The sequence below is a fragment of the Gymnoscopelus microlampas genome (assembly GCF_963454915.1).
Source record: "Gymnoscopelus microlampas genome assembly, chromosome: 5".
Taxonomy (NCBI): domain Eukaryota; kingdom Metazoa; phylum Chordata; class Actinopteri; order Myctophiformes; family Myctophidae; genus Gymnoscopelus; species Gymnoscopelus microlampas.
In genome coordinates this window covers 28,950,188-28,977,887 of record NC_139942.1, presented here as the reverse complement: position 1 = coordinate 28,977,887, position 27,700 = coordinate 28,950,188, and the positions used below count along the sequence as shown (strand labels likewise).

Here is a 27,700-nt window from a genome sequence, read left to right as displayed (position 1 = left end):
CCCAAATGTCTGTGCACAGTCCTACGCAGCAGTCTCCAAGCAAGCGGGACAGCTGTCGGCCCGCGGCACTATTTTGGTCGCAGGATAACTGCAGCTATCCCAGAGGGCAGAGCCAACTTTCACACTTCAGACTTAGTGAGTCTCTAATGGAACAGTACGCCCGCCACTGTGAGCAAGATCAACTTAAGCAAGGGGGGATTCCTCACTTTTTCACACTTCTTCTCCACCATTGGGTCACTGTGCACCTACGGGAATGTGTTTAAGACTATGATCTCAATGGATTTCAGGTGGTTTCCAGTGGAGGTGATACTATGTGTGTAGGTGGAAATTACCTTTAACCCTAACCCTAATTCGTCTGTGGATGATGATTATGAATTGGCTTTTGTGTCATTTGTGTTATTTGGGGGGGGGGGGCAATGCTGAACAAACAAGACAAAAGACAGGAGACATAAAATGTAAACCAACTTTTTAATGATCACCATGGAAACAACAGCGGAAAAAAACAGAACATTTACAACAAGCATTGTGGTCTGGTCTTAAAATAAATACACTGAGTGTTAATTGTCTTTACCTTAAACTTTTCCTAATTCTAACAGCTACCAAATCAAATGATAAAGCTGTGTTTGGCACCAAGCAAACTGTCCAAAATACAGATTAGGGAACTTTTATTTTATTTTAGAAAAATAGGCTATCCAAAGATTTTTGACTGTGTTCTGTAAAAAGGACTTAAAAACCATACACATTGTTCGACAAAAAAATAAATACAAAACAATACTACATGGGGCGGAGGGGAGGTTACCATTCTCTCAGCAGTAGTCATAACAGCTTGTCATTTTAGCACAAAACCAGATGATGGCACAATTTGATACCAGTAGAAAATAGCCATATACACAGCTGCACACATGCAGTTTGGACAATAAAAATGAACTCTATGAGAGCCAGTTCCTAAGGTATACAGTAGCTTGAATCTTCTAGCTTGACTGTAAAAAAATATATGTAATAATAGAAATAATAAATTAATAGGCCTACCGGTTGCACAGACATGGATTAACCACTTAAGCCCTATACACTTCGTTGCAAGACATATAGCAACAATAGCTGATGGACAAGCTCATGTAATGTGTGGGCTTGTAGATATGCAATTGTCTCTATTTTTGAAACATGTTATAAAGAAATTCACAATTGTGAAAATACAAAAACAATTGCCTAAAATAGGGAAGCCAGGGTTAATGGGGTGTATCCTGATCCTATTCTGAAAACTATCCTTCAGGGAAGTCTGCCCTCAACACCAGCTTTTAAGTAAAAAGCTACTGTAAGCCTCACCTGCATCTCTTCAACATTTATTCCTTTCAACTCGTTATTTTCCACCTGCAGAGGATTTAAACGAGTGACTGCAGAATGAGTCCTGTATCGTAACTTACGTCTTACCAAGCGTTTATCATTACCCCAATCTCTTCTCAAAGCATTTCAAGATACAATCATAAAAAAATAAAATAGTCAACATTCATTTGAAATCAAATCTCCATTGCCGTTTTCTCCCTAACATACTGTACCTAACCTTAATGTATGTCTTCCTCATGCTTCCTCACATCCTGCTATTTTCCTGACTAAACATCTTCAGGTTACCTGTCTAAGATTAGACATTTCTAAGAATAGCTTTCCAAAAGTTCATCTTTGCTGTATTGGCTAGAGTCAACCAAGACGATCTTATCCAATACAGGCCCTTTGGCTCTGATACAGTACATCTGTCAGAGTGCAAATAATTGTCTGACATATCCACAGATAAGCATTTTAATTTGTAACTCTGTGAATGACATGTAACCGAAAAGAAAGCCCTCAAATCCAACTACGCTAAGAAACACTAAATTGTGTTACTACTTAAACTTAAATAAAAATGTGGTATCTTTTATGAAGGAAAACATTCTCACCAGTGTACAGAATCTGATATTTTAAAATGCTGAATGTGATCCTAAAGATATTCAGACGTCACTACATAAACCCTGTTCATATTTCACTTCAGGCAATGTGTGTAATTGAATGGATTTTAATCAATAAGGTCTTTGCAAACACCCATTGTTCACATCTAAATCCTATCTCAATACTCTTATACTTCCAAGCATTATCCCGAACAAAAATACTGCTGTTTCTTCTTTCACTCAAGAGCTCTAAACTCTTTCCCACTCCTTAGCTTTTGCTGTGCTTTATGCCATCAATCGGAAGTTCACTTACAGTACTTGACAGCTTTACCATAAGTGGTAACTTCTAGTGTTGTGCTCATACTGTAGAATGACCAATGCACTCAGACTGAGCAAAAAAAGGCAACATAATTGCAGGTATAACAGCTACGATTAATACAACTAGATCAAGCAAGTCTGTACTGTACTGTACTGTAGATGTTGCCATTTTTAAGAGGACACATGGGGTAACTAAAGGAATTACAGTATGTGTACTGTAGTAGTTACCAGTCGTTATGTGTCATCATGAATAAAGAGGGAGATGATGTTCCCAAGGTTACCATTTTCCGTATCACTAATGTAAACTGTACGCACTGTATGGAATGACATTTAACAGTTAGTAATCCTACTATTTTGTCCAACAGAGTACAGTGAATCCCAGTTCTAGCTCATAGTTCCCTGCCAAATATCAAAAGGATTCATTGAAAAGCATTGGGAAACGATCTCCAGGCAGAAAAGCAAGTTCTCAATGATGGAATGAAGAGGATGTCTGCTGATAGGGTTGGAACTAGGAATGGAACTTTGATAGTGGTTAACTCTAATCATTTGCTGCATACTTTGAACAGCCTAGGTCAGTCTGAAGCAATGGACGAATTATAGAAATGAGCCAAGACGTAAATAAGATGAAAAAGATTAAACACTAGCATTTTCCTCCCACTACTAAACTGCCAATATAAATAAGGTGGTTGATTACACAATCTCTATACAGTTCATAATTTAATCTGACAACCTAAATACAAGTTGACACAAAAACTTCAACCAATACGCATGCAAAACAAGACACTAAAAAGATAATACCCAAAAGATAAATAAACTATATGCTAGATCCAGCAAATAGGGTTAAAACGCATTTAAGACAATGACTTTTTCTTCCTCTTAAGTAAACTATAATCTTCATTAAGTCTTCACATATTTCTAAAAACATTCAGCCCAAATACCTAAATATATTTATGTTAGTAGTGGTCAATTTCAAAGGCCAATTCCTCATTTACGTCACTGGCTACCAACACTGGCTAGTAAGAACATTTTAACAATTTCTCAAATTAAAATCATTATTTTTGCACTGCAGTCACTCTAGCAGGCACAAAATAAAATGTCTGGTGTCACAGGTCCTCAAACTCCTCAATGTTTGCTTTGCTTTGATTTGCGATAGCATACTGTACTTGAGTCGTTAGTTTCTTGCCTAATCTGCATTTTAGCATGCAGTCAGCATGAAATACTTAATTCAGAGTGAGAGTTGGCGAAGGCATTTGTAAATACATTCATAATAGCAGAAATATTAAATTATGTTCGACCAGTGAAGAGGATAAATGGACAGTCTATTGATAATTAGCATGCATAATGTACAAAAAAATGCTTTGTAGTTTTTTAGTATTCCTTAGCTTAGAGGATAAAAACTTGTTTCTTTCCAGGCATAAGAGTGTAAAATAACTGAACAAAGAAAAGTCACAAAAATGACGCCCGAATCAACTCATGCACAACTAAAATATCTTAAGTCAGAGAAAAACATCTAACACAATGAAAGAAAAATGAAAATGAAAACCCTGTATTCTTTGCTTCAGACGTTAACAATATGTGAACGTAATAATCACGAAGGCACCAATTTATTCACATTGTAATGGAGGCATTTGCTCATTAATGACTATGAATTAAAATATGAACAGTATATCTCAAAATAAATAAATAGAAGTTTTGGCATCTTGTTAACAATAATGGGAAATTAACCATTAGACCATTGTTATACAGAACTGCTATTGTGCCATCATGTTTAAACTATTAAAACTTTCATGTCTTGAATGACAAGAGCTTTAAATAATAACTCTACTGCCTTCAATATTAAATAGCATTCATACATAAATATCCCAGTTAAACTTTTTAGCACAGCAAAATCTAACAATATAGCAAAACATTATAAATCAAGTATTGTGATTAGAACAAAAGATTGTTAATGCAACAAAATATGCGTTGATGTCTTTATGGTGGCGAAAGTCATGTGTGATATATGATTGGATCTACTTTGGCTTCTGTCAACAGGTGCCTGCAGTAGTTCGGAAAGCTGCACTGTCAACCCGGCTTTGTTAAACAGAGGCTGCAACATAAATTATCTGCAAGCTGTATCCACATTGAGACTGTAACAGTAACCGATAGCTACAGTAGATAAAGATGGAAAGATTTCCTTGATGTGGCTGTTAATTCACAGCTTTCCAGAATATACTAAGCAAAGTGATTCAATCGTAATGGCCCTTGCGTTGTGTTTCTGAATAGTCCCTCATGTCCTTTCCTAAGATGGCTAGCAAGGCTTAAAGTATGATTTACTGTTGGGACGTGTAGGACTTGGGTCAAATTACTACTTGAAATCTATTCAAAGTACTCTTCTGTGATTGACTGAGTCTGATGGCACCAAGTGAATTGTCCTTCCAACAAAAACAGATACACATGTCAGTCAAATCCAGGCAAAACAGAGCAATTGCTAAACACTAATGAGAAGGTTCACTCTGGGTGGTGTTCACTTTGGGTGGCGTTTCCGAGCTAGTTTACCAAACGTTGCATATTTTGGTGCAAACATCTGAGCAACAGCTATTTCATATCACACGTTATTGCACAAAATATATGTCAAGCTAAGTACCAAAGATAGGCGTTGTGCTGTACTTATTGAATCACATCAGATTGCATAGAATCACATCATATTCTACAAACAGAGGGAGAGTGCCTCTATCCTTGTACTGTACAGTACAAACCGCTAACTTGAAAGGACAGTGGGTATTACCACACTTGAATGGTCTTTGGAGGTTACATTTAAGATGGCTACCATATGGTTTATAATGTTACTCGGTCAGAGAAAAGATCATCCTCAAAAAGGTATTACAAAGTTAGTGTTGCTTTTACACAAAGTTTAACAAGTGTAAATAGAGTATACTGTATATCTCTAAACAATGGAGACAATGCTGTAGCTCCTTTGTTACCAGACACGTTGTTACTATATGAGCCATTACATATACAGCTACTGTATTACTTGGCTGGGACATGTGCAGTAGTTGAACAGTTACTTCCTGAAACTACTCATTGTAGTGTCTTAAGCTAAAATTATACTGCATCGCACAACACCGTTGCTTACTGAAAATAACAGATGTTTTCGTCAAACGAATATAAATTAGGCATTATAGATGGCCTACCTAAACGGGTATGTGGTTATTTTGATAAACATTTTAGCATATAAATGTCCTCTGTGTGTGTGTGTGTGTGTGTGTGTGTGTTCCACTTTAGCCTATCAAAGGAAAGCACTATGATACACCTGTAACTGTCCAGCTCATGAACGCTCTTTCTAAAAGTGCCAGTTATGATGTTAACTATCTCAACTTTGAAATATTTAGCTTTTGCCATTATCATATTAACATTAACATTGAGCTAGTGGCATACAGTACTGCAAAAACCAACAATTAAACCAGATAAGGTGTATAATGCTTTCATAATCCTGGGATGAAAGTTTATCCGACCGGTTGTTAACAGGATACATAAACCAACACAGGAAAAACAAACAGAATAATTAAGTGTGCCAAATAAAAACATGCTCCTGCTGTGCGTGCTAATGCACTGAATGTGGAACCAGTAAGCAAACTGAGCTGACAGATACAAAAATAAACTGTAATCGAGCATTAAAGATCAAATTCATGCAAGCAGGGTCAAGTCAAAAAGATTCTTCCATTCATTCATTACAACAAATGAGTTTGGTTCCAAAATGACATGTGTGCCATTTGAAGAATTTGATACTACTCTTACAAAAGTTGTCATTGCTGTCATTAGCGTAATACTGACTATGGAATTTGCTTGCATTAGCAGCAATATAATGAGCTATACACTACTGACACAATGTTGAGCACGTAATAATCTGTCATTTCAAAAATAATGAGCAACTAACGTCAATTAATGTTTTAGAATCAAACAAAAAATAAAAGATAAACTAGAGATTGTCTGAACTGCAACTGGCATTGTCTAAATCTGCAACTGACAAGTGCTATGACCCACAGAGACAGGTAGATAAAAACAGATATTGATAAACCGAGATAGAGGCACTCTCCCAGGCCCAATACAGAGAAAGAGAGAGACCACCCATCACCTCGCATTCCTTCCTAGGCAGCCCCCCCCCCATTGGCCCTTCTGCCCGGGTACTACGTCAGTCGGTAAAATAGTAAGGCAGCTGTCGGCTTCCATCAGCTAAAAGTGCATCTCCGAACATATCCAATCCACCACCAGTACCACAGACAGACAGACACGCACACACACACACCCACACACACACACACACACACACACACACACACACACACACACACACACACACACACACACACACACACACACACACACACACACACACACACACACACACACACACACACACACACAGGCACACACACTGACGTGTAGACGCAGACTAATGTGCACCTTACAGGTTGACGTAGATGCCACATTGGCACACATACACAAACACTATGTACTTTCCATCCCTTTTTTCCCCCTTCCAGCCTCCCTCCTTCCTACCCACCAAACTCAACACACACACCTATGCTTTTTTTTTCTTTTTGTCTTTCCTTTTTTTTTTTTTTTTTTTTTAAGCTTGCCTCTTCCCGACCAACGACTTGCTTGCTTCAGCTTTCACAGCCCTCTGGAGTGGAGTCACAAATCATGGCCCGTCCAATCAGACTCGACCTCAGGCACCGAAAGTCAATCAGTCAGTCCATGCGCGGGGGAGCTCTGGTCTCATCTTTCTCTCTCTCTCTCTCTCTCTGCTTTCCTTTTCCTCTGTCACCCACCCCCCGTATGTGTTTTCCTCCTCTTCTTACCCCTCGTCCTCCTCCTCCTGTCTATTTTCAGTCCTCCATTTTTTGCCTGTGTCTGCCATTCTGACCGGCGCCATATTTAAAGGCCCCCTTGGTTGACATAACTGCTGAGAGTTCGGGGCCTAGGCTGCTAGCTTGGATGAGTCCACTGCAGAGATAAGAGACAGGGGGACAGGATCACAATTAGATTTTGCAAATGTTAGGGAAGGTCCAAAGATGGAGAATCTGCATGGGAATTAAAGGGAATGTTATGGGAATATATGGGAACGTGAATAAAACGGAAATATAAGAGTTTATTTTAAGAGAATATTGGGACCATCATATTTACCTATAATGCTCTATGCCTAAGCTCAAATATTTCTAATTGTAAAACATATCTAATCATGAAACATTGAAATAGAAGTATAGTCTGAGATGATTATGGCTGGCACATCCTATTATTTTAACTTTCAAACTACAAGAACATTAAGTTAGCATATGGCATCATTACTCATTATTACTGGGTCAACGTTTGGTCCAGTAATCAGTGAAGAGCAATGTATAAGTATAAGAAATCACTACTGTATATGTAAAAGTTGTAATTTTATTTAAAGAATGTAAAGATCACAACGTATCATTTAAAGACATCATGGATGTCCCTTATTATTATCATTAGTATTTTCTCCAGTCCTGAATACAAATACATCTGTCTGCTTTTCAGGGCTGAAGAAAAAAAAACGATTTTAAGCAGAGACATTTTCATACATTTGTGAGCACTTGTATTAGATTAGTTTTTGTATAAGAGAAAATGACCCTTACCTTCATTCAGATTAGGTCAGGTGAGAAAATGGACGAAAATGATTGCTAGTCCAACGTTCAACAGCATGACAAGAGCCACCAGGATAGAGTTAGGGCCCTGGAAGTAAGAGAATAGTTTAGCATGATTAGGATGTATAATGCATACACTATGTCATGGTCTCCCCAAGAAGCTTTCCAACTTGGGGCACAAGACATTCTCCCCACCCGCACGCACGCACGCACGCACGCACACACACACACACACACACACACACACACACACACACACACACACACACACACACACACACACACACACACACACACACACACACACACACACACACACACACACACACACACACACACACACACACACACACACACACACACACACACACACTCATTATATGGATGAACTGGTCTTGTTTATGTTGGCATATGGCAATTTCAATTTACAGGCTCAATGTTTGTAGTATAATTACTTAGTTTATGAGTTGTGTTGACATCGAGTCATTCTGTACTTAGCACATAGCATTCTGGACGGATTCGAACCCAGGCCGGCAGCTCAATGACTGAGCCTTAATGGTATGTGGTCTACATGTACCTGGTGAGCCACCAGTACTAAGCACCTTCAATAAAAAAGGCATTTGGATAGTCCGAGCTGCTGCGAGTGCAAAACATGACCTACAGTATAAGGGCCTATTTTAGTTCAGGTAAACACTGAGGATTTCGCTGTGCAGGCACTTGGTCAACATATAACACCGGTAATGTTCCCACATTGACTATATCAAAATATGGATGATGGACACTCACTGACTCCTCCACTACAATATCGTTGGTGGTCATTTCCATGCTGGCTTTCTTGGTTTCCGCAAGGCTCTTTGGTTTGTGTGAATCTTGTTTTTTCAATTTGGCAGGCTCTGGTGCTTTGACGCTCTCTTTAGCCGGGGCCGGTGAAGGTGCACGCGCACGGCGCGGTGCAGGCGATGCGCTCGGCGGTGCCATCTTTCCTGGCGGCGGTAAGCGAGCGAGGCACGATGGGTGCAAGTCCTCCTCCACGCCGGATGGTTCATCCGGTGGTGGTATCTTGACAGCAGTATTGACATAGTAGCTGTGGAACTGGGAGTGTATTTGCCCATTGCTGGGGACACTAGCAATGGGCACACTGGTTGATGTGGTGGCAGGGGCAGCTGGTTTGGATGCTGGAGGAGGCTCTGGTCTTCGCCCTTCCTGTTTGAGAGACAGCTTTGATGGCGCCTTGGTTAAACCTGCAACATAGAGCAAACAAAAATAATGTAACAGCAAGGACAGAGGATGAGGAGAGAAGGATAAATAGATGTCAATAAAACATAACAGAATTGCAAATATTACCCAACTGATTTGTCAGGCTGTGTAACGAAAGATAAAGTGGGGGTTTTGAGGGTTTAACTTTTGTTCTTCATTCCCCTCAGCAGATCAGCTGACATTAGACATCCCTGTTGAAGCCTACCTGCACTGTGGCTCTGAGCAGCAGGGGCCACAGTGGGCTTTGGTGCCACAACAGCAGGAGGTGCCTCAACGATGATTTCCTTCTTGGCAGCGAGAGGTGATGAAGAGGGGCTCTGAGTTGGAGACGGGTCGGGTGTTGTGCCCTTACGATAGAAATGGGGGCTCCCCGACGGAGATTTCTCCTTCTCCTCGGGAACCTCCTGCACCTCCAACGGCTCATTGTATTTCTGTCGGATGTAGTCGGGGCCTGGAATAACATGGAAGCACAGGCTTTCTCAAAGAAAATGTTTTGCTGATGGCATTGTCACATTGTCAAGCACTGATGCTGTGTCAATCAGCATACACAACTTTGTGTGTGTGCGTGCGTGCGTGTGTTATGTATGCTGGAGGCAGTGAGAATGAATGATTTTGTGGAATGCTAACACCAATAAGTCTCTATATCGGAAGCACTGGAAGCAAAGATTTTGTTGTTTCTCAGTTCAGTTCAGTTCTGTCTTTTCTGTCTTCCGTGTTTTCTTATGCTATGCTCTCCTCCCAATCACAGTTTTTTTTTAGTTTTGACTATGTGTGCTTGTATTATGAATTACTATGGCAATTTTAGCTTCAGATAAGCCCTATTGTGCACTAGCGAGATTGTGGTAAATGTTTAGGGTATCAGTCTGCTAGAATGTCAACCCCAATAGCTATAATGATAGTCACACAACATGTGTTCCACGAGTTTTTTCCATTCTAAAAACTCTTTTGGCAGCTACATGTAAGACATTATAGGGGCTACAGAGATTCTGAGACCAGCTGGCCAAAAGTAAGTTTATTACCCTGATAGTACATGCTCAGCATACCTCCATTTTTAGGTCATACTGGTCATTTAAGGCTAACTTTAACTGTAAGTGTGATTAAACCTAACCCAAATACCTGATATCATGTTTGTCTACCTGTCACTTTTAGCCTGAACCATAATTCAAGGTTTTATCCACTGTCAGTTAGTTCATGGTTAGGATGCCGGTATCGGCCTCCACAGTGGAGGCATTTGCCCGACCTCACTGAGCTTTCAAAGTGGCCTCTCGGCCCTCGCTCAGTTTATGAAACCTGTTAAAGGCTTCCAGGCATTCCCTGCATGCTCTGGGTCACTGATGAGGCCCCGCAGCAGTGCTGTCCTACCACCAGACACCAGCCCTAAGACCCCGCCAACGTCACTGATACCCCTCCACAGAGAGAACAGCCAACATCACTGATACCCCCTCCACAGAGAGAACAGCCAACATCACTGATATCCCCTCCACAGAGAGAACAGCCAACATCACTGATATCCCCCTCCACAGAGAGAACAGCCAACATCACTGATATACCCCTCCACAGAGAGAACAGCCAACATCACTGATATCCCCCTCCACAGAGAGAACAGCCAACATCATTGATACCCCCTCCACAGAGAGAAGAGCCTCACTGTTTATATGAAATTTGGCTCTCCACAATGCAGAGTTTGTCCACAGACTCATAGAATTATCCAATAATTGGCGTTATTGTTGATGGTGTTTACAAGGTTCACAAGGTAATTGATTTTGAGGAAATTTGTTTCCGAGATAACTTGCCAATACCGTGGAAAAATCATTTGCAAAAATAATAATAACATTTTTGTCCCATGGTACGTCAATTTGATCAATAAAATCTCAATTGCAATCGTAAAAACTAATTTCAAAACTTTATTTAAAAATGCTGATTTAGGACACATTTGTTCATGATAAAAAAATAAACATTATACTGATAGCATCCTTAGGATTACCAACAATTCTGTGGATTTTTTTTCTGAAGGATTTGTCCCCATAGACTCAAACCCTATATACGCGCTCGGGTGGCACAGTGGTAAAGTCCCTGCCCACCACCACCACGGAGGTTGTGGGTTCAAATCCACCGTGGTGCATCTGGCTTTGTCTGGCGTTTCACAATTGGCCCGTGTTCAGGTGAGGGAAGCCGGGCAGGGAGGGTGATATTGGCCATTGTACGAACTCCTACGGGCTGGGGCGGAACCTGTCAGCAGGGAGTGTTGGGCGGGAGGAGTAGGATGAAGGCTCTACGTCCTCCTGGTGGGGGCTCCTCACTGGCAGGTGAGTCAGTAGGATACAACAGCAGTGACAACACAGGAATGTGTGTGGGGAGTAATTAATTGGCATAACGACTATATTGGGGAGAAAAAGGGGGTCAAACATAATTGGCTACTCTAAATTAAAAAAATGTAAAAACCTCTATACGTTAGCCGGAGTCCCCCAAGGGTCTATACCAGGCCCCTCCTTTTTTCCCTCTGCAACAATCAAAAATCAACCACCTGACCTACAATCTACAACAACTGACCTAAAAGCTCACAACACATCACATTGCAACGCGTTGTGAGGTTGTAGATGCCATTTTCAACATTTGCCCCAGAATAGGGACACTAGGGTTCCATGTGAGTAACTGTCATGTATTTGCCCAGAGCAAAGCTATAGCCCACCTCTTCCAACCTGGTTTATGTGGAGGAACCAGGCAACTTGCCAGGACTTTCATTGGAGCTCACACAGATCTGGTTGCAGTGGCTCTTGCTGAGATATCTATTTTGTATTACAGTGAAGCATGACCTTTGATATCTCAGCCTCTTGTTTTGGTAATATTCTATTACACTGTATATTTTGCCTGTGGCTGTTTTTGTGCACATGTATTCTATATGCATGCGTGTATGTATGTGCAGCATGCATGCATGTACAGTAAGTGTACAGCAGAGATGTGCAGATGGGCTCTGATGTCACCCTAATCTGCATGAACAAATAAAAAAAGCTAGCTAAACAGGATAGCAGAAGAAAAAGGGATTTACAGCAGCGGTTCTCAACCAGTGGTCCTTGAGGGGGTTCCAGGTGGTCCCCAGCTAAATGATGGGGAGTTGGTAACCAAATGGACCATTGTAGGTCTTTAACTCTTGAGAGCGTAAAATGAAACCAAATGGACCCTTAATATTCTAAGTGGGTCTGAGAGTCTGAGTAAATCTCATCAAATGGCAGTCCGTGGCTCAAATGCAGATTAAATAATAGTCCTTGATATGAAAAGGGTTGAAAAACACTGATTTACAGGAAGGCGCTAGCGTGCGTACCTGGCTGGTGGAAGCTTGGGGAGAGCTCCCTGGCCACGGCTCTGGCGATGTCTGAGTCCTGACTAGCAGACCCGGCTGCCTGGTCTGCAGCATCCCCTTTGACACGAGCATGGGCTGTCCTGTGAAAAACAAACACACACACACACACACACACACACACACACACACACACACACACACACACACACACACACACACACACACACACACACACACACACACACACACACACACACACACACACATCAAGTTCAACACTGGCTGCCATTTGACTGCAGATGTTAATATAGACACGACACAACCATGGAAAAAGTAGGACATTTTGTTTGGAAATGTAGCAGAGTGGAAGCAGAAACTAAAAGGTTTATGTACAATTTACGCTGACATTAACCTGAGACTCCAGTCCAGTCCAATGTATTTGTACCTTTTATCTCCTCTCCCGACAGAGAGAAGAAGTAAGTGCAACTGTAACACCTGGGGTTCAAACCCAGATCTCCTATGGGAATTAAACCAAACGTCTGCCGCTCATTCAGAAGGGAATCCTCCCTTGGCCAGGGGAGATTTTGGGCTTATTTGCTTCAGGCAGGGCTACTTGTCAACCAGTAGGTGTCCTACCCAACACCAGGGTTAAAAATTCTCAATGGAAAAGTAGGGAGTCCACCTCCATTCAACCACTGCAGTCGTATTAACATACTGTGTGAACGAGAGATTAAAAAAAACTGTGGGATACAGTGTGATGTAGACAGAGACACTAAAGCAGAAAGAGATGCAGTGAGGAAAAGACTGGGATAGACAGACAGACAGACAGACAGACAGACAGATTGACTGCTGAGAGAGAAATGTAACTTAACAACAGAAGCTGGATGAGCTGTGTGTGGGCCACAGACAGGCAATGGACCTTTTTGTTCACTAATCAATGACAGTGGTGAAAGGAGTTGAAGATGGCAATGAGATGCCGGAACTACATTGTCCTCTATTGAACAGGCCACCTTCCACAGAAACACCTCCAACAGATGGACTGAATAGTTGAATAAAGCAGTGGGCTTGTGTCACAGTGCTGCTTTACACTGAATTTAGTCATACTGAGAATGAAATTGTGTTATCAGTGTTTCCCCTACAGAATATGCATTTAGCCATGGTGCACCACCACAGCTTAAATTTGATCGCCACAGTGAAACATTTCTGTAAATTATTTTTGTTATTATTATTATAATTATTTGTTTACAATGGAAGATGGTTCCATCTTATATGTCTATATTTGTGATTTGATATATACATACATAAATCTTGAGACAATTCATAATTAAACTAGATTTATGAAAATAATTATGTTTTTGTGTATTATAAAATTATGTCACAAATATTAAAGACATATAAGTATGGAACCATCCTCCATTGTAAAAAATACATTAAAATAATATGTATTTTTGTAATCCATTTTTTTGCGCGTGCGCACGGCTGTTCACCACCACTGCTACAACTTCATCCTAGTATAGGGGAAACACTGGTGTTCTTAATTTACAAATTTTCATTAGTCAAAGGCTTTGACTCTGACGAAGATGCGGTGCATCGAAACATTAGTACTTACTTTGTTTGCACCTTTATGAAAGCATTGAAGTGGCCCGTAGAACTGTTATTAGTATTACAGGATTTCAGAGAGCACTACCTCCGTTTGGGCAGTGACTGAAGCGCAAGAGACTAAATGTTTGTTTGTCAAACCCGCTCTATGATGATAAAAATAATAAATAGCCTACTTTAATTGTTCCTAAATTAAAGACCAGACAAGTTCACATTAACTTGTGTGTGTGTGTGTGTGTGTGTGTGTGTGCGTGCGTGCGTGCGTGCGTGCGTGCGTGCGTGCGTGCGTGCGTGCGTGCGTGCGTGCGTGCGTGCGTGCGTGCGTGCGTGCGTGCGTGCGTGCGTGTGTGCGTGCGTGTGTGTGTGTGTCCACTTGCAAACTACTGGACCAATCAGCGCCAATGTGTTTGTGCACACTGACAGTAGGTCAAGGATAACACTCCCCAAATATTGATATGTTCAGACAACTATGTTATTTAATATTTTTGTGAATGCATTACCTCAGACCTACCGTCTCGCTACGGGACATAATGTCTGCGAGGCTATTGAGTGGAACAAGCCCACACACTCAGTGACCAATAACACACGCACAGACAAAAACACAGACACAGAGACTGCTGTTATGATGTGCACATGCACGCCTGTGATGCACCCCTTCATGCACCCCTTCACGCGGCCCGCAATGTGTGGACATGTGCATGGGCCAGACACCCTTCAGTTAAAGGCCATGTAATGGGACATGTTAACATGACAACGTATTGCATGTGCATGCACACCAGACACAAAGAGAGAGACAGAGGGACAAAGACACATTTTCCCTAGTGAGTTTCAGCGTGCAACACAGTAATTAAGCATTCACCCTGCTAGCTCTTTGTGGCTGCAAATAGAACTTTTGTACCCAATTAAAGCAATCCACAGACAGAAGATATTTATGAGGCTATTGTATGCTTAAATCAATACGCTTTTCATGAAGGTCAGTCAATTCGTCCTGGTCTGGTGGAATTAAAACTCAATCTCTAAGAACCGGCAGGCGGCAGCCATGCATCTTTACTAGTCAGCCTACATTTACAGCTTGTAGATTGTCTATTTCCAATAGAGCTTTAAATACAACTGAAGTGGATAACATATGTTTTGTAATAATAATTCAAATCTACAAAGTAACAAGTAACTAAAGTTTTCAAATAATTATAGTGGATTAAAAAGTACAATATTTGCCTCTAAGATGTAGTACAGTAGAAGTAAAAGTACCTCACAATTGTACTTAAGTACAGTGCTTGAGTAAATGTACTTAGTTACTTTCCACCAGTGCTGAACAGGACACCAACCTGTAGGAGTTGCTGATGCAGCGACAGAGAACCCCTTTGCTTGCCAAGCCAGCTTCCCTCCCACAGACACAGTCAGTTAGATAGATAGCCATTTATCGATCCCACAGGGGAAATTCAGTTGCTGTGTGTTCATTTGTGCTAGTTGGGAGCGCCCAGCCAAGCCGGAGGCACGGGGGAATCAAATCCCAGTCTCCATGGTGGTGGGCATGTACGTTACTCTTGCGACACCTGGATGGCTCATCTCACAACTGAATCTGTATTTATTTATTTTCGTATCCTGGAGATAATATGTTTGTGGTTCATTTGTTGTCGTTTAGGAGTAGCGTGATTATCGCATTTTTGGATAGTAGCCTGTCACAGACTCTGGCGACAAACAAACACTGCCATTTATATCTCTTAAGTGATAATCCAAACATGATGTAGCCTACTGTATCTGTGGTTGTACTCCAGTGATTCCCAAATGGTGTGCAGAGGCACACTGGTATGCCGTGAGACAAGTCCAGGTTTGCCTTGGGATATTGTGTCAACCACACATTATTACTGCAATATACAGTATACTATACAAATACTCATAAAAATACATATTCATATATGTATTTTTATTTACTATATGAGTATTTGTGCGCTGCAGTGCGCACTCATTTCCGAATTTATTTTTAAAACTTTCAACTGGTGTAACTATTTTGGCAAGTATTGCCTATGTCATTATAGGCAATTTTGCATTATTATTATTATTATACAGGTATATGTATGTATGTATGTATGTATGTATGTATGTGTTTTTATATACATATATAAATATATATATATATATATATATATATGTGTAAAAAACAAACAAAAAAAACAAGCTCACACAATACATTGCGATGAGGTGTATTGTTGTAAGCTTGTAGATCGGCTATTGCTATGAATATTACTGGTGTTCCTTGGACACAAATAGTTTGAAACCTACAGGCTTAAATGAGCAACTAACAGCAGCAACAATACCAAAAGACTTGAGACTGGACTGGCTTCTATGACTTAAACTCAGGCCAAACAGAAACAGAAGAAGCACCCAGCTGAGGCAGTGTGTGTGTGTGTGTGTGTGTGTGTGTGTGTGTGTGTGTGTGTGTGTGTGTGTGTGTGTGTGTGTGTGTGTGCGCGCGCACGCACGTGCGTGCACACTCGCGCATGTGTGTGACAGTATTCCTGACAGCTGTTGATAAGCATAAGCCTCCTTCTGCCTGGCCTTATTTAGGCAGACCCTACTTCTCAAACACACACACACACACACACACTACGCATGCAGGCACACTCACATACAGTAGAAACACACACTCATGCATGCACAAACGTGTGCCTGACCTGCACAAAGTCATACACATACGTAAACATACACACCTCCACGCATGCACACGCACGCACGCATGCACAAACACACACACACACACACACACACACACACACACACACACACACACACACACACACACACACACACACACACACACACACACACACACACACACACACACACACACACACACACACACACACATGCTCAGACAAACATGCTGGTGTGGCAAGCCAACATAGACACACACATGCATTCACAGACAGAGGGACATTCACACACATGTACTCTGGCCTATAGGACCTGCACACTCTCTCTCTCTCTCTCTCTCTCTCTCTACCCCTCCCCTCCCTTCCCAGATGATGGGGAAAGTGACGCAAGCTGAAACCCTTCCACACGTTCCTAAGCTCTTACCAACACTCGTCAACTATGGACACACCGCAACCTTCAAAGACGCGTCCGACTCTGGGATGGATTAGTGTGCCTGTGTGCGCGTGTGCATGTGTGTGCGTGCGCGCATTATGCCTGTTAAAGATAACTGTTGAGAGACTACTTACACAGTAAAATCCACAGTGTTCATTTAACTCTGAGTGCACAAAATGGACAGGTCTATTTGGTTCCATCTCTCAGTAACAAATAACAAATGGATAAATGAATACTGAGGATTTTACTTCACTCATAGACTGTTCATATATTGTACATGTGTATTCATTCCGATACCAACTGTTGAAGGTTTGTTGACAGATCATATTCCTTCTCATATTTACTGTAGTCGGCCATGTCAGCCCTGACCAAAAAGGATAGTCATGTTGTAAAACAAAATGCCAGACGCCTGACAGAGGGTTAATAAACTGTGCATTCAGTAAATTCACCTGTATACTCATCGTTGATAGACAACTGATATTTAATGATAGACTGTATGTTCACTCGTTCAGAGATCCAGTGCAGTGCACATACAGTAACCAGGGCCAGCAGCTCAGTTATTTTAATCTACCACTTCAACGCAGTACAACCCACATGATGTAAGCTGACCCAAGTTTCATACATATCCCCACAGCGTACATCATCAGATCATACAGGTCATAGATGGATGTATTTTACCTTGAAGTGGCAATCTCCACTTTGGTTTTGGCGATGGCTGCGGCCCTGATGGCTCCCTCCACGGCGCGGTCCACCTTCTGCTTGGTCTTGGTGTTCCTCAGCGGAATGAGATGCTTCTTGATGCCGCGGGCCAGCACGTTGTTCTTGTACTTCCCTTCCTCCTTGGTGCCGTCGGGGAAGACGGTGCAGCCGTAGCCGTGACGCTTGTTGTTCAGCCACTCCCCCTCATATTTCATGCCGTTGGAGCGCTCCGAGACGCCGAAGCCGCAGCGCTTGTCGTTCTTCCACTCGCCCATGTAGGACTCGGTGGTGGTGGCATCCACGTTGTCCTCCAGGGGCAGGAAGTCGTCGCCCCCGTCACCGTCGCCGAAGCTGATGGTGGAGTTGGCGTCGCTGCTGCTGATGCGGCTCATGGCGTCACTGCGCACCGAGCTGCGCTTGCTCGAGATGGACGAGCGCGAGTCGGACTTGCGCAGCCGCTGGAGGCTGCCGAAGAGCGAGCCGCGGCGGAAGAGCCCCTTCTTCCGCTCGCCGCCCTCGCCTTCCGAGTGAAAGTTCAGCACGAAGCCGCCACGTGTGCCAGCCGGGGTGTCGGACAGGGAGTCGTGGAGCTGTGCGGTGCTGTTGCTTTGCTCGCTGCGTAGGGAGGCCAGTGAGGTGCGAAGGGGGGAGCGGATGACGGTCGCCATGCCGTATGGGACACTCTGACGTACACCATAACCATGACGCATCCCGCCTGTCCACTGACCCTGATATGTACCTGCAGGAGGAGACAAGTTATGTAATGAGTTGAATGGAGGAATATGTGTAAGAATACATCAAGTACCAGCCCTATGGTGGAGCAGAGAGGGACCAGAGAGGGCCAGGGCAGGGCCTATGGTCAACAGGCCATGTCATGCAGTATGGTTTACTGCATGACATCTTCACCAATAGCCTAAAATGCATATCCTCACATCTGAATGATATGAAATATGTAGAGTTGGTTTGTCACAGGCACTACTGTACTGTGACACAATGAAAGGTCACACAACAGTTCCTCTATAACAATAGACTTCCCTCTGTTTCATTATAAACTGAAATTGTCTTCAACAGTATTGTTGAAAAAACTCAGAAAATGTAATAATCATACCTTAGATTTGGGTTTAACCAGATATGATGGGGTGGTGGTATATGCATGACACTTTCAAGAAATATATCACACACACACACACACACACACACACACACACACACACACACACACACCCCACGCACACACTTGCGCTGATGTCTGACATGTCTCTACTTGACATCAGTATTAAGACGTAAGGCATGGCCATATATGGGTTGTGCGCCATATGGGCATATTTGTCCTAAAAGTAGCAGTTTTCCTCAACATTCATTCATGGTGATCTGTTCCCTTGAGCCAAGACAATGGAAAATCAAAGAAAATACATCTGGTTATATTTTGCAACTGAAACTGGAGCTACCCCTGTGCTATATAACTATAATATTACTTAACTCTGTGACAGTCATATTGTCTGTGATTGATGATACACAATCCTCTCTCAAACCTGATAAAATCATGAGCACATGCAGGCACACGCTTGGAAAAAGGCCTTACTTATTCAGAGGCTAGTATACTGCTAGAGCAATTACAACAGTTTAGAAAATATATACCCATCATGGCAAAGCATTTTACTGAGCAACCAAATGCTAAAAGTCACTGTGGCAGTGGTGGAAATAATACTCAATTTATTTACTTGAGTAAAAGTATCAATACTGCTATGTAAAAACACTCATCACAAGTCTGGTAATCAAAATTTACTTACAAACGTATTGGCATCAAAATATATTTAAAGTGACAAAAGTAAAAGTACTCATTATGCAGATTGTCCCGTTTCACAAGGTATCATTTGTATAAAATGCATTAAAATCTTTTGAAAATAGAAGATCTACAAGCTCTCAACATGTCACATCGCGACGCATTGTGAACTTGTAGATCTGCCATTTTCAAATAGCCAAAGTTTAAATAGGGCTGAAGTGGTTAATGTATGTTTTGTAATAATAATTCAAATCTACAAAGTAACTTAAGTTTTCAATAATCAATGATAATAATAATAATAATAATAATAATAATAATTGTCCCCTTTAGTTGCTGTTGGGGTATTTGCTACAGTAGCCTACATTTGCACATACATACAATTTATCCTCTGCCTTTTACCCATGCATCCTAACTATTAGGAGCAGTGTCTACCATTAATACAGCACGCCAGGGATCAGTTAGGGGTTAAGTGCCTTAATGAAACAAGGGAAAATGATTAAAACCAGCAAAATGATCAGCCAATGCAGTAAGCTCATTTGAGTTGGCTACAATATTCTTGTATTATTGAACTGAACGCAAGAAATAAACACTTACATCCTTTCAGCGAGTTCTATTTTAACACCATCTATGTGGAATTAAAGATCCAGCTCATGATGTCAGTATAAGGGCAATATTTTACTATCATATTACCTCATTACATTTAAAATCTATCTATCATCCAAGAGGTGAATGGTGCATTACTATAGTTCATTCATCCAAAACACTTATCAACGTGCATTACATTTACACACACATTCACACTAACGGCTAAGTTAAGTCTACCATGCATTCAAGCCACCAACCTGCTCATCAGGAGCAGTTAGCAGATAGCAGTCAGCAAATATACAAGCTCATAGCGTGGCGCTCATGAGCTTGCAGATCTGCTATTTTTTGAAAAAGTAATGAAAATGCGTTCAAATCGTTGAATATATATATTTTAAAGCGAACATTTTGTTACTCAAATGTCAGGATGTCCCTGGAACTAAATATTTTGAGATGGGGGTCCGCGGCCAACTACATTTTGGGGGTCCTTGACATTGATATAGCAACATGAGTTTTTTTTTTTTCAAGTGGTTAGGATTTATTTAGAAGACATTTGTAGAATATGTATTCAAAGATTTGCACAAAATTTGCATGATTTAAAAAGAAATAGCAGATCTACAAGCTCATAGCGCGGCACTCGATGCCGCACTATGAGCTTGTATATCTGCTATTTTTGCATAGCCAAAGAAATCTAAAATGACAGAGATGCGTTCCTGGATTCAATGGGTTAAGGCAGGGGTCTTCAACGTTTTCAGGCCAAGGACCCCCTAGCTGAGAGAGAGATGAGGCAGGGACCCCCTATATATCGTATACAATTGTGTTTCAGATTCAACATTTTTTGTTTACGTGGTCTGCTCTTTTTTCCCCTCACACACCTATGCCTCTTTGCCAAAAATAGCCGATCTACAAGCTCACAACGCCTCGCAGCGCGAGGCGTTGTGAGCTTGTAGATCTGCTATTTTTGGCTAAAGTTCTCCTCAGAAAAGGGATGCTAGTGTTCAAGTGGTTAAGGTAAAAAAATAAAATAAATCATGTCACACAAAGATTTGGCGGACCCCCTGTAGTAACTCTGAGGACCCCCTAGGGGTCCCGGACCCCTTGTTGAAGACCTCTGGGTTAAGGGTTCAGTCAGTGTCTTGCTCACAGGCACCTTGACATGCAGCCAGGAGGAGTATGGGATCCAATCAGGAACCTTAGGATTCCAAGACAGCCACTCTTAAATATGTTTTATTGATCCCATTTCTGAGCACAAAGTGAGCAGATGAGTGAAACGTTTGGATCTTTAAGCCCCGGTTGGTTGAGAATATCAAGTTCCATCTTCTACTGAGCCTAGGAGCTTGATTCAAAATTAGCACTCATCAAAGCTGGTGAATTTTGTCTGTAAGTCAATTGTTTAATTCAGTGGTTCTCAAACTTTTTCATGCCAAGGACCCCCCAAAATGATATGTATTTGGCTGCAGACCCCCATCTTGTGCTATGAGCTTGTATATCTGCTATATTTTAACAGCCAACGTATAGGTTAAAGTGGTTAAAATTATTATGACGCTATATTTACTAATTTTGCCGGGGACCCCCTGGTACACCCCCAAGGACCCCTGGGGGTCCCCGGACCCCACTTTGAGAACCAATGGTCTAATTCTACTAGCCACCTATGGCAGTATGGCAGGCTGCAGTCAAACGTGATCAAAGATCAATAAATGCCTTTCATTCTTATTTTTGGCAACTAAGAAATAAAACTGTTGTGATTTTATGTTTATATCTACCCGGCCGGTATGACCGGTTGAGGTAAACGTTAAGAGAGTCCTGGCAGAGGGCTTGTGCCTCTCAGTGTGGCCCCGATGCCTTCAGTTGGAGGGAGAGTGTGCTATTTTAAAAGATGGAAGTAACTTGAGATGCTGGGAAGCCTGCCGGCACAGCCAAACATAACTCCAACAACTATCTTGCTATGTCAAAGAAGTCTTCTGCCTATGACTGTGGAGAGGACCCTGGATGAATCCCTGGAAAAAGAAATGTAGGAGAAGAAAAAGGGGAAATGGAACACCCCTGAAATAGCTTACTGTACTAAGCCTTACTCTATTGTCTCAATGACTAAAAAGAAGAAATCAATACAGAGTCATACTGGAAAACTTTACCCAGTATTTAGTCCCAAAAGAGTCTTGATGTCTTTTTTATACAGCATTTTACAACTTGAATTCATTAGCCGACATTCCAAATCTATCATGCAACGTCTGGTTTCACAGTGAAACCAAATCAACAGATTTAACTAAAAGGACATTTTGCCCATGGATCTGCATATTATAGACTATGATATTTATAGGACTGAGCAGTTCTTCAAACTGCATAGTTTTTCTTCTGTCTATGCAGTGTACCGGCAGTAGAAACCTATCCACACAGAGAAATTTGTCAAAAATTGGCAAGTAAACAAAAATACACAATCAAATCAAATACCAAAAGACACAGTGACACCACAACAGAACAGTCCTTTGAATTAGCTCCATTAAGAACCTCTCACTCCGCTATACAGCTCATCTCGGAGCTGTATAGCGGAGTGAGAGGTTCTTAATGGGGCTACTTTTGAATCTGCGTACAAATCCCCAACATATACAGTGCACAATTACACTATAACTAGAAAAGTGCACTCTTCAGAGCGCAGATCACCCGTTATAGTGCCACCATGGGGCGGTTCTTCCTCGGCCTACTGAGAGTGTGCATATTCTGCGTAATATTGGAATATTTAAAATCTGACAGATACGTCTTAATCACATGATGGCACTGTGGCATATATAATGTGTACCAATTTGTGTGTGGTTTGGTGAAAATCTGAAGGAGTAGCTCTAGCCAGAAAGTGTGTCTTGCTAAAATCGCCTGTTATATCACCACCATGAGGCAAATTTGAAAAAGGTTCTACCATGGTCTACTGGGAGTGTGTCCATGCAAAGTTTCACACCAATTGGTCCAGCGGTGCCCAAGATTAGCTGCTCACTGACGGACAGATAGACGGTGATAATTAGTACTCTGCTTGGCTAAAATGCATCTCGTTAATGAACTTAAGCTACACAATAGGCTCTGTGCACGACTGTAGTTTCCTTTTCCAGAAAGTGCCATGCAGGAATGCCACATTCTGGAAAAGGGAACTACAAGCATGCACAGAGCCTGTCAAAGCTTTTTCTAAATACATGCATACACATAAGATAGATTATACATACTACTTGTTCACATGATGCCCTACACACAAATCTATGCCTGACTGTGCCCTTACACAACTGTTGCTTATAATATCAATCTTTACTTTTGGACTAGCAACTCTCCTTGTATTCCTTCGTGTCACCTTTTTCCCCGATAGATGCTAGTTTACTATGCAGATTTTTAATTAGATTTGTTTTTCCTTGACCACAAGCATAACAGATGCTAGGATCATGGTTAACCTGCTATCTTAGTTTCTTTGAGGCACTTCATTGTTCTCTCTGCATTCTACTTATGTTATACTATTTTGCACCTTGTTTTTTTAGCAGAGTTTATGCATAATTATTCATCAGCTTCTATTGCATTAAAGGAGTAGTTCACCCAAAAAATTACGTATTTCCTATCAATTACACACCCCATGAAGCATTGAATTAATGGAGATTTATTTGTTTGTGTCACATTCCTAAGCCAATCATTTGATGATAATAACAAAGACCCTAATGTATCTGGTAGGAGACACAAAGAGTCTCCTTCGTGTCGATGTGAAACATCTGGGGCAGAGGTTTTTACTTGGCCTCCAGGGAGTGTTCATGCAAAGTTGCACGCTGAGTGGTCCAACAGTGTCGCATATTAGCTACTCACAGACGGAATGACACGGACACACGGACGGACAGGGGCGAAAACATAGTCTTGGCCACGCCTTCGGCCTGGCGAGACAATAATACTACATATTCTCTGACCTCATGATTCCCACTAGGCATGGTCCTTCATGGGGATAAGCTTTCTGACAGATCTCTTACACCTGTCCTTTCCTTCTAGAAGTATCTACAGGAGGTGGGACAGACCTACTGGCAAAATATGGACTGGAAACTATGAAGACATTAGTTCCAAAATGAGGTATCCACAATTTAAAAACAAAAAAGTGACACCTGCTTTCAAATTCTATGGCAGGCTTATAGCCTGAAATTCAAACAAATGTAATGTTATGTTAAAAGTAACCCTTTTACAGACTGGATCCACTTCATATTTTAGAATTATTCAATGATCAATGTCGGGTAAGGAATAACTTTTACTAAGTGCTGCTGACGTCCTCAGAAACTTGAGATAAACCTGTCACTATGAGAGAAAACCATAGTGTGTCAAGGAAATGTTATACAATTGTTTCAGTTTTTCCACTGACATTATTATTTTTTTAATATGCAACTGGCTTTGAATGTGTTTCCAAGGTCTCATTGATGGAACGGTTTTCTGAAAAACGTGTGTATTTGTGTATTTGGCCACCGACCCCCAATCTCAAAATATTTTGTTCCAGGGAACCCCAGAAGCAAGGATTTGAGTTAAAAATGTTCACTTTAATAAATATATATATATATATATATATATATATATATATATATATATATATATATATATATTCAAAGATTTTCATGAGCACAGCACAAAGTGACGCGCTATGAGCTAAGCTTTTAAATATCTGCTATTTTTTGAATAGTCAACCAATGTGTTATATATATATATATATAGAGCTAAAATCTAAAATGACACTGATGCTTTCCCCGTTGTAATGGGTTAAAGAGGCAAAAACATTCAAACCCGGTTCATGAGGTTTCCACAGCTGTTGAAGCGATAATATGGCAATGCATCATGCCACATCAACTAGAAGTAATAAAGGGGATACTCATTGGAGGTAGGTGTGAGTGACAGGGACAGAAATGACGTGTGACAGAGAGACCCCCCCCCACCCCCCCATGGTGAGAAAGCTCTGGCAGGCTGTGTTGGGAAACATCAACTTTCATCTAGCTACATAGTCAATTATCAACACAAATTGTTTCCTTAAAGGAGCAGTTCACCCAAAAAAAATACTTATTCTCTTTCAATTACACACCCCATGAAGCCTTGAATTCATGGAGATGATTTCATTTTCGTTGCATTCCTAAGCCAATAATTTGATGACAGGGTCATCGGTCAATAGGAGACTCTTTGGGTCGACTCCGCCCGTCATCAAATTATTGGATTATAGGAATGCGACAAAAAAGAATAAAGCTCCATGAATTCAAGGCTTCATGGGGTGTGTAATTGATAGAAAATGTGTATTTTTTTGGGTGAACTACTCCTTTAAAGGGCTATATACTGGTGTCTTGCATGTTTAGCTCTTGACTTAATTGTCTTCAATTGCTGGATTGTTATCAATGTTATTCATGCATGCACACACTTTCTTTAACCACTTGAACCCATATCATCCCTAAGCTGGGGGCAAATATTCAGCTGGGTATATGTAGGAGATTTTCTTTGAAATGCATTGGAGTAGACATATCCTATATTGTATGTTTTTAATTCACGCTTCTCCTAAGGAGATGTGTGGGAATGGCTGTTTGCATTGATTAGATTGATGCACACAGGTGTGTAGTCAGTCACACCCAGGCCAGAGTCTAATTAGTTTGACAGTCAGACTACATTTAGAGTTTAGTGCCATGGTTGAATACCTCCCACTTTAATGTGCATTTCATTCACTTAGGTTCTGTCACATCTGATTTTAATTGAAAACACGCACTAAGGCGTAATATTTGATAACTATCTGGCCTTCAATCAGCTCAACTCATCCAGTTTTCCTTGTAGGAGCTTATCCACTAGTACCAACATAATAACTGGCTATAATAGTTTGATACAGAGAACTCCCTAATGCTACTAAGCAATTTACTTACATTTTCATGGTTTTGCAATACAATTAAAATTTACAGTAGGATTTGGAAAACACTACATTGTTTCATTAATTACAGCACAGTACCCTAATTAGATTTTTTTTTAATGCAGCTGTCCTACTTTGTTATTGTTAGGCTACTGTATAGAATACCAATCATGGTTTTGCAATACAATTAGAATTTACAGTAGGATTTGGAAAACACTACATTGTTTCATTAATTACAGCACAGTACCCTAATTAGATTTTTTTTTAATGCAGCTGTCCTACTTTGTTATTGTTAGGCTACTGTATAGAATACCAATAATTCAAACAAATGATTCTCCTGCTATACCTGATCAATGCTAATCAGTGTAAAATCCCACAAAATAATTTTGACTTTTTTTTTTTAACAGCCAACATGTTCGGGTGAGGTCTTCTATTTTTAGCCATGACCTCTGTGCACTCAACCAGTTCAGTTACAATCCTGCATGGAAACAAACTTAGCCTATAGGTTATAACTATCTGGTGCAATCTGTCTCAGTATAGTGCAGGTTCTAACTATCAATCTGTCTCAGTATAGTGCATTCTGCAAAAGAAATGAAACCCATGTGAAACAAATGACATAACTAATGTGAAATGACACCCTAAAACTGCACACTTGGCAAGTATATATATATATATATATATATATATATATATATATATATATATATATATATATATATATATATATATATATATATATATATATATATAAATAAATGTGCAGTTGGCTATCTCATTGGCTATTCAAAATTAGCAGATCTACGAGATCATAGTAAATCTGCTATTTTAGAAAAATCGTGAATAAGTCTTAGATTTTTTTTAAGCGAACATTTTAAACTCAAATCTTTGCTTCTGGGGGTCCCTGGAACAAAATATGTTCAAATGATGCAGCTGAGCCTGTGGGCGGTAGGTATAACAGCTGAGATGTTGGACAACACTGTCTGTCTGTCTCTCACCTCCATCCCCGTACGTCTCCACACCGTATCCATCCTGCAGACCGTTACTCCACGTCCCCTCGTATCTGGCCGGCGTGTTCAGGCTCTGTCGGACCCCGTAGCGTCCCTTAAATCCGTGCGTCCACTCTCCCCGGTAAATCCACCTCCCTTTGGTCTCCACGCCGAGCCCGTGGCGCTTCCCCTGCGCCCAGTAGCCCTGGTACACGTTCCCGCTGGGCCAGGTGTACACACCGACCACCTCGAAGCCGTTGGACCACGAGCCCGCGTACTCGCCCTGACCCTGGGGCCCGGTGCACAGGCCGTGTCCGTGGGCTTTGCCGTCCTCCCAGCCTCCACAGTATGTGCCACCATCGTCGAAATCGAACCGGCCGCCCGTCATTCAGAAAGCGGTGATGTCGAGGGGAGCACTAGTTGCTGCGGGCGCCCGGGAGGGGGGGGGGATTCTACAGAATATTACTTCCCGTGGTCCTTAAATCGAAGTCCGAAGGTGGGAAAGAAGTGCGGCGAGCGCGACGAAAGTGGGCGTCCGAGTGAGAGAGCGACCTCCTCGGCGGGGGTTTGAGGCACCGACAGGCGATGAGTGATGGTCGCTGGGAGCATTGGTGGTTGGTTGTGTTGGTGCGGGACGTGGGAGGGTGAGAGGCGGCCGCCACGG

At 41.4% G+C, this 27,700-nt stretch overlaps 1 protein-coding gene across 1 annotated transcript; it reads right to left on the bottom strand.

Annotated features, from left to right (window-relative positions):
- Nucleotides 1-450: 450 nt before the first annotated feature.
- LOC311046151 (junctophilin-1-like) lies at nt 451-27,700 on the bottom strand. Its single transcript, XM_084058305.1, has 7 exons — nt 27,046-27,700; nt 17,796-18,555; nt 12,456-12,574; nt 9,342-9,587; nt 8,666-9,120; nt 7,871-7,967; nt 451-7,220 (listed from the first exon to the last, which is right to left on the bottom strand). Exons 1-6 carry the CDS (start codon nt 27,422-27,424, stop codon nt 7,887-7,889), a joined length of 2,040 nt encoding a protein of 679 aa, XP_083914431.1. The 5' UTR covers nt 27,425-27,700; the 3' UTR covers nt 451-7,220; nt 7,871-7,886.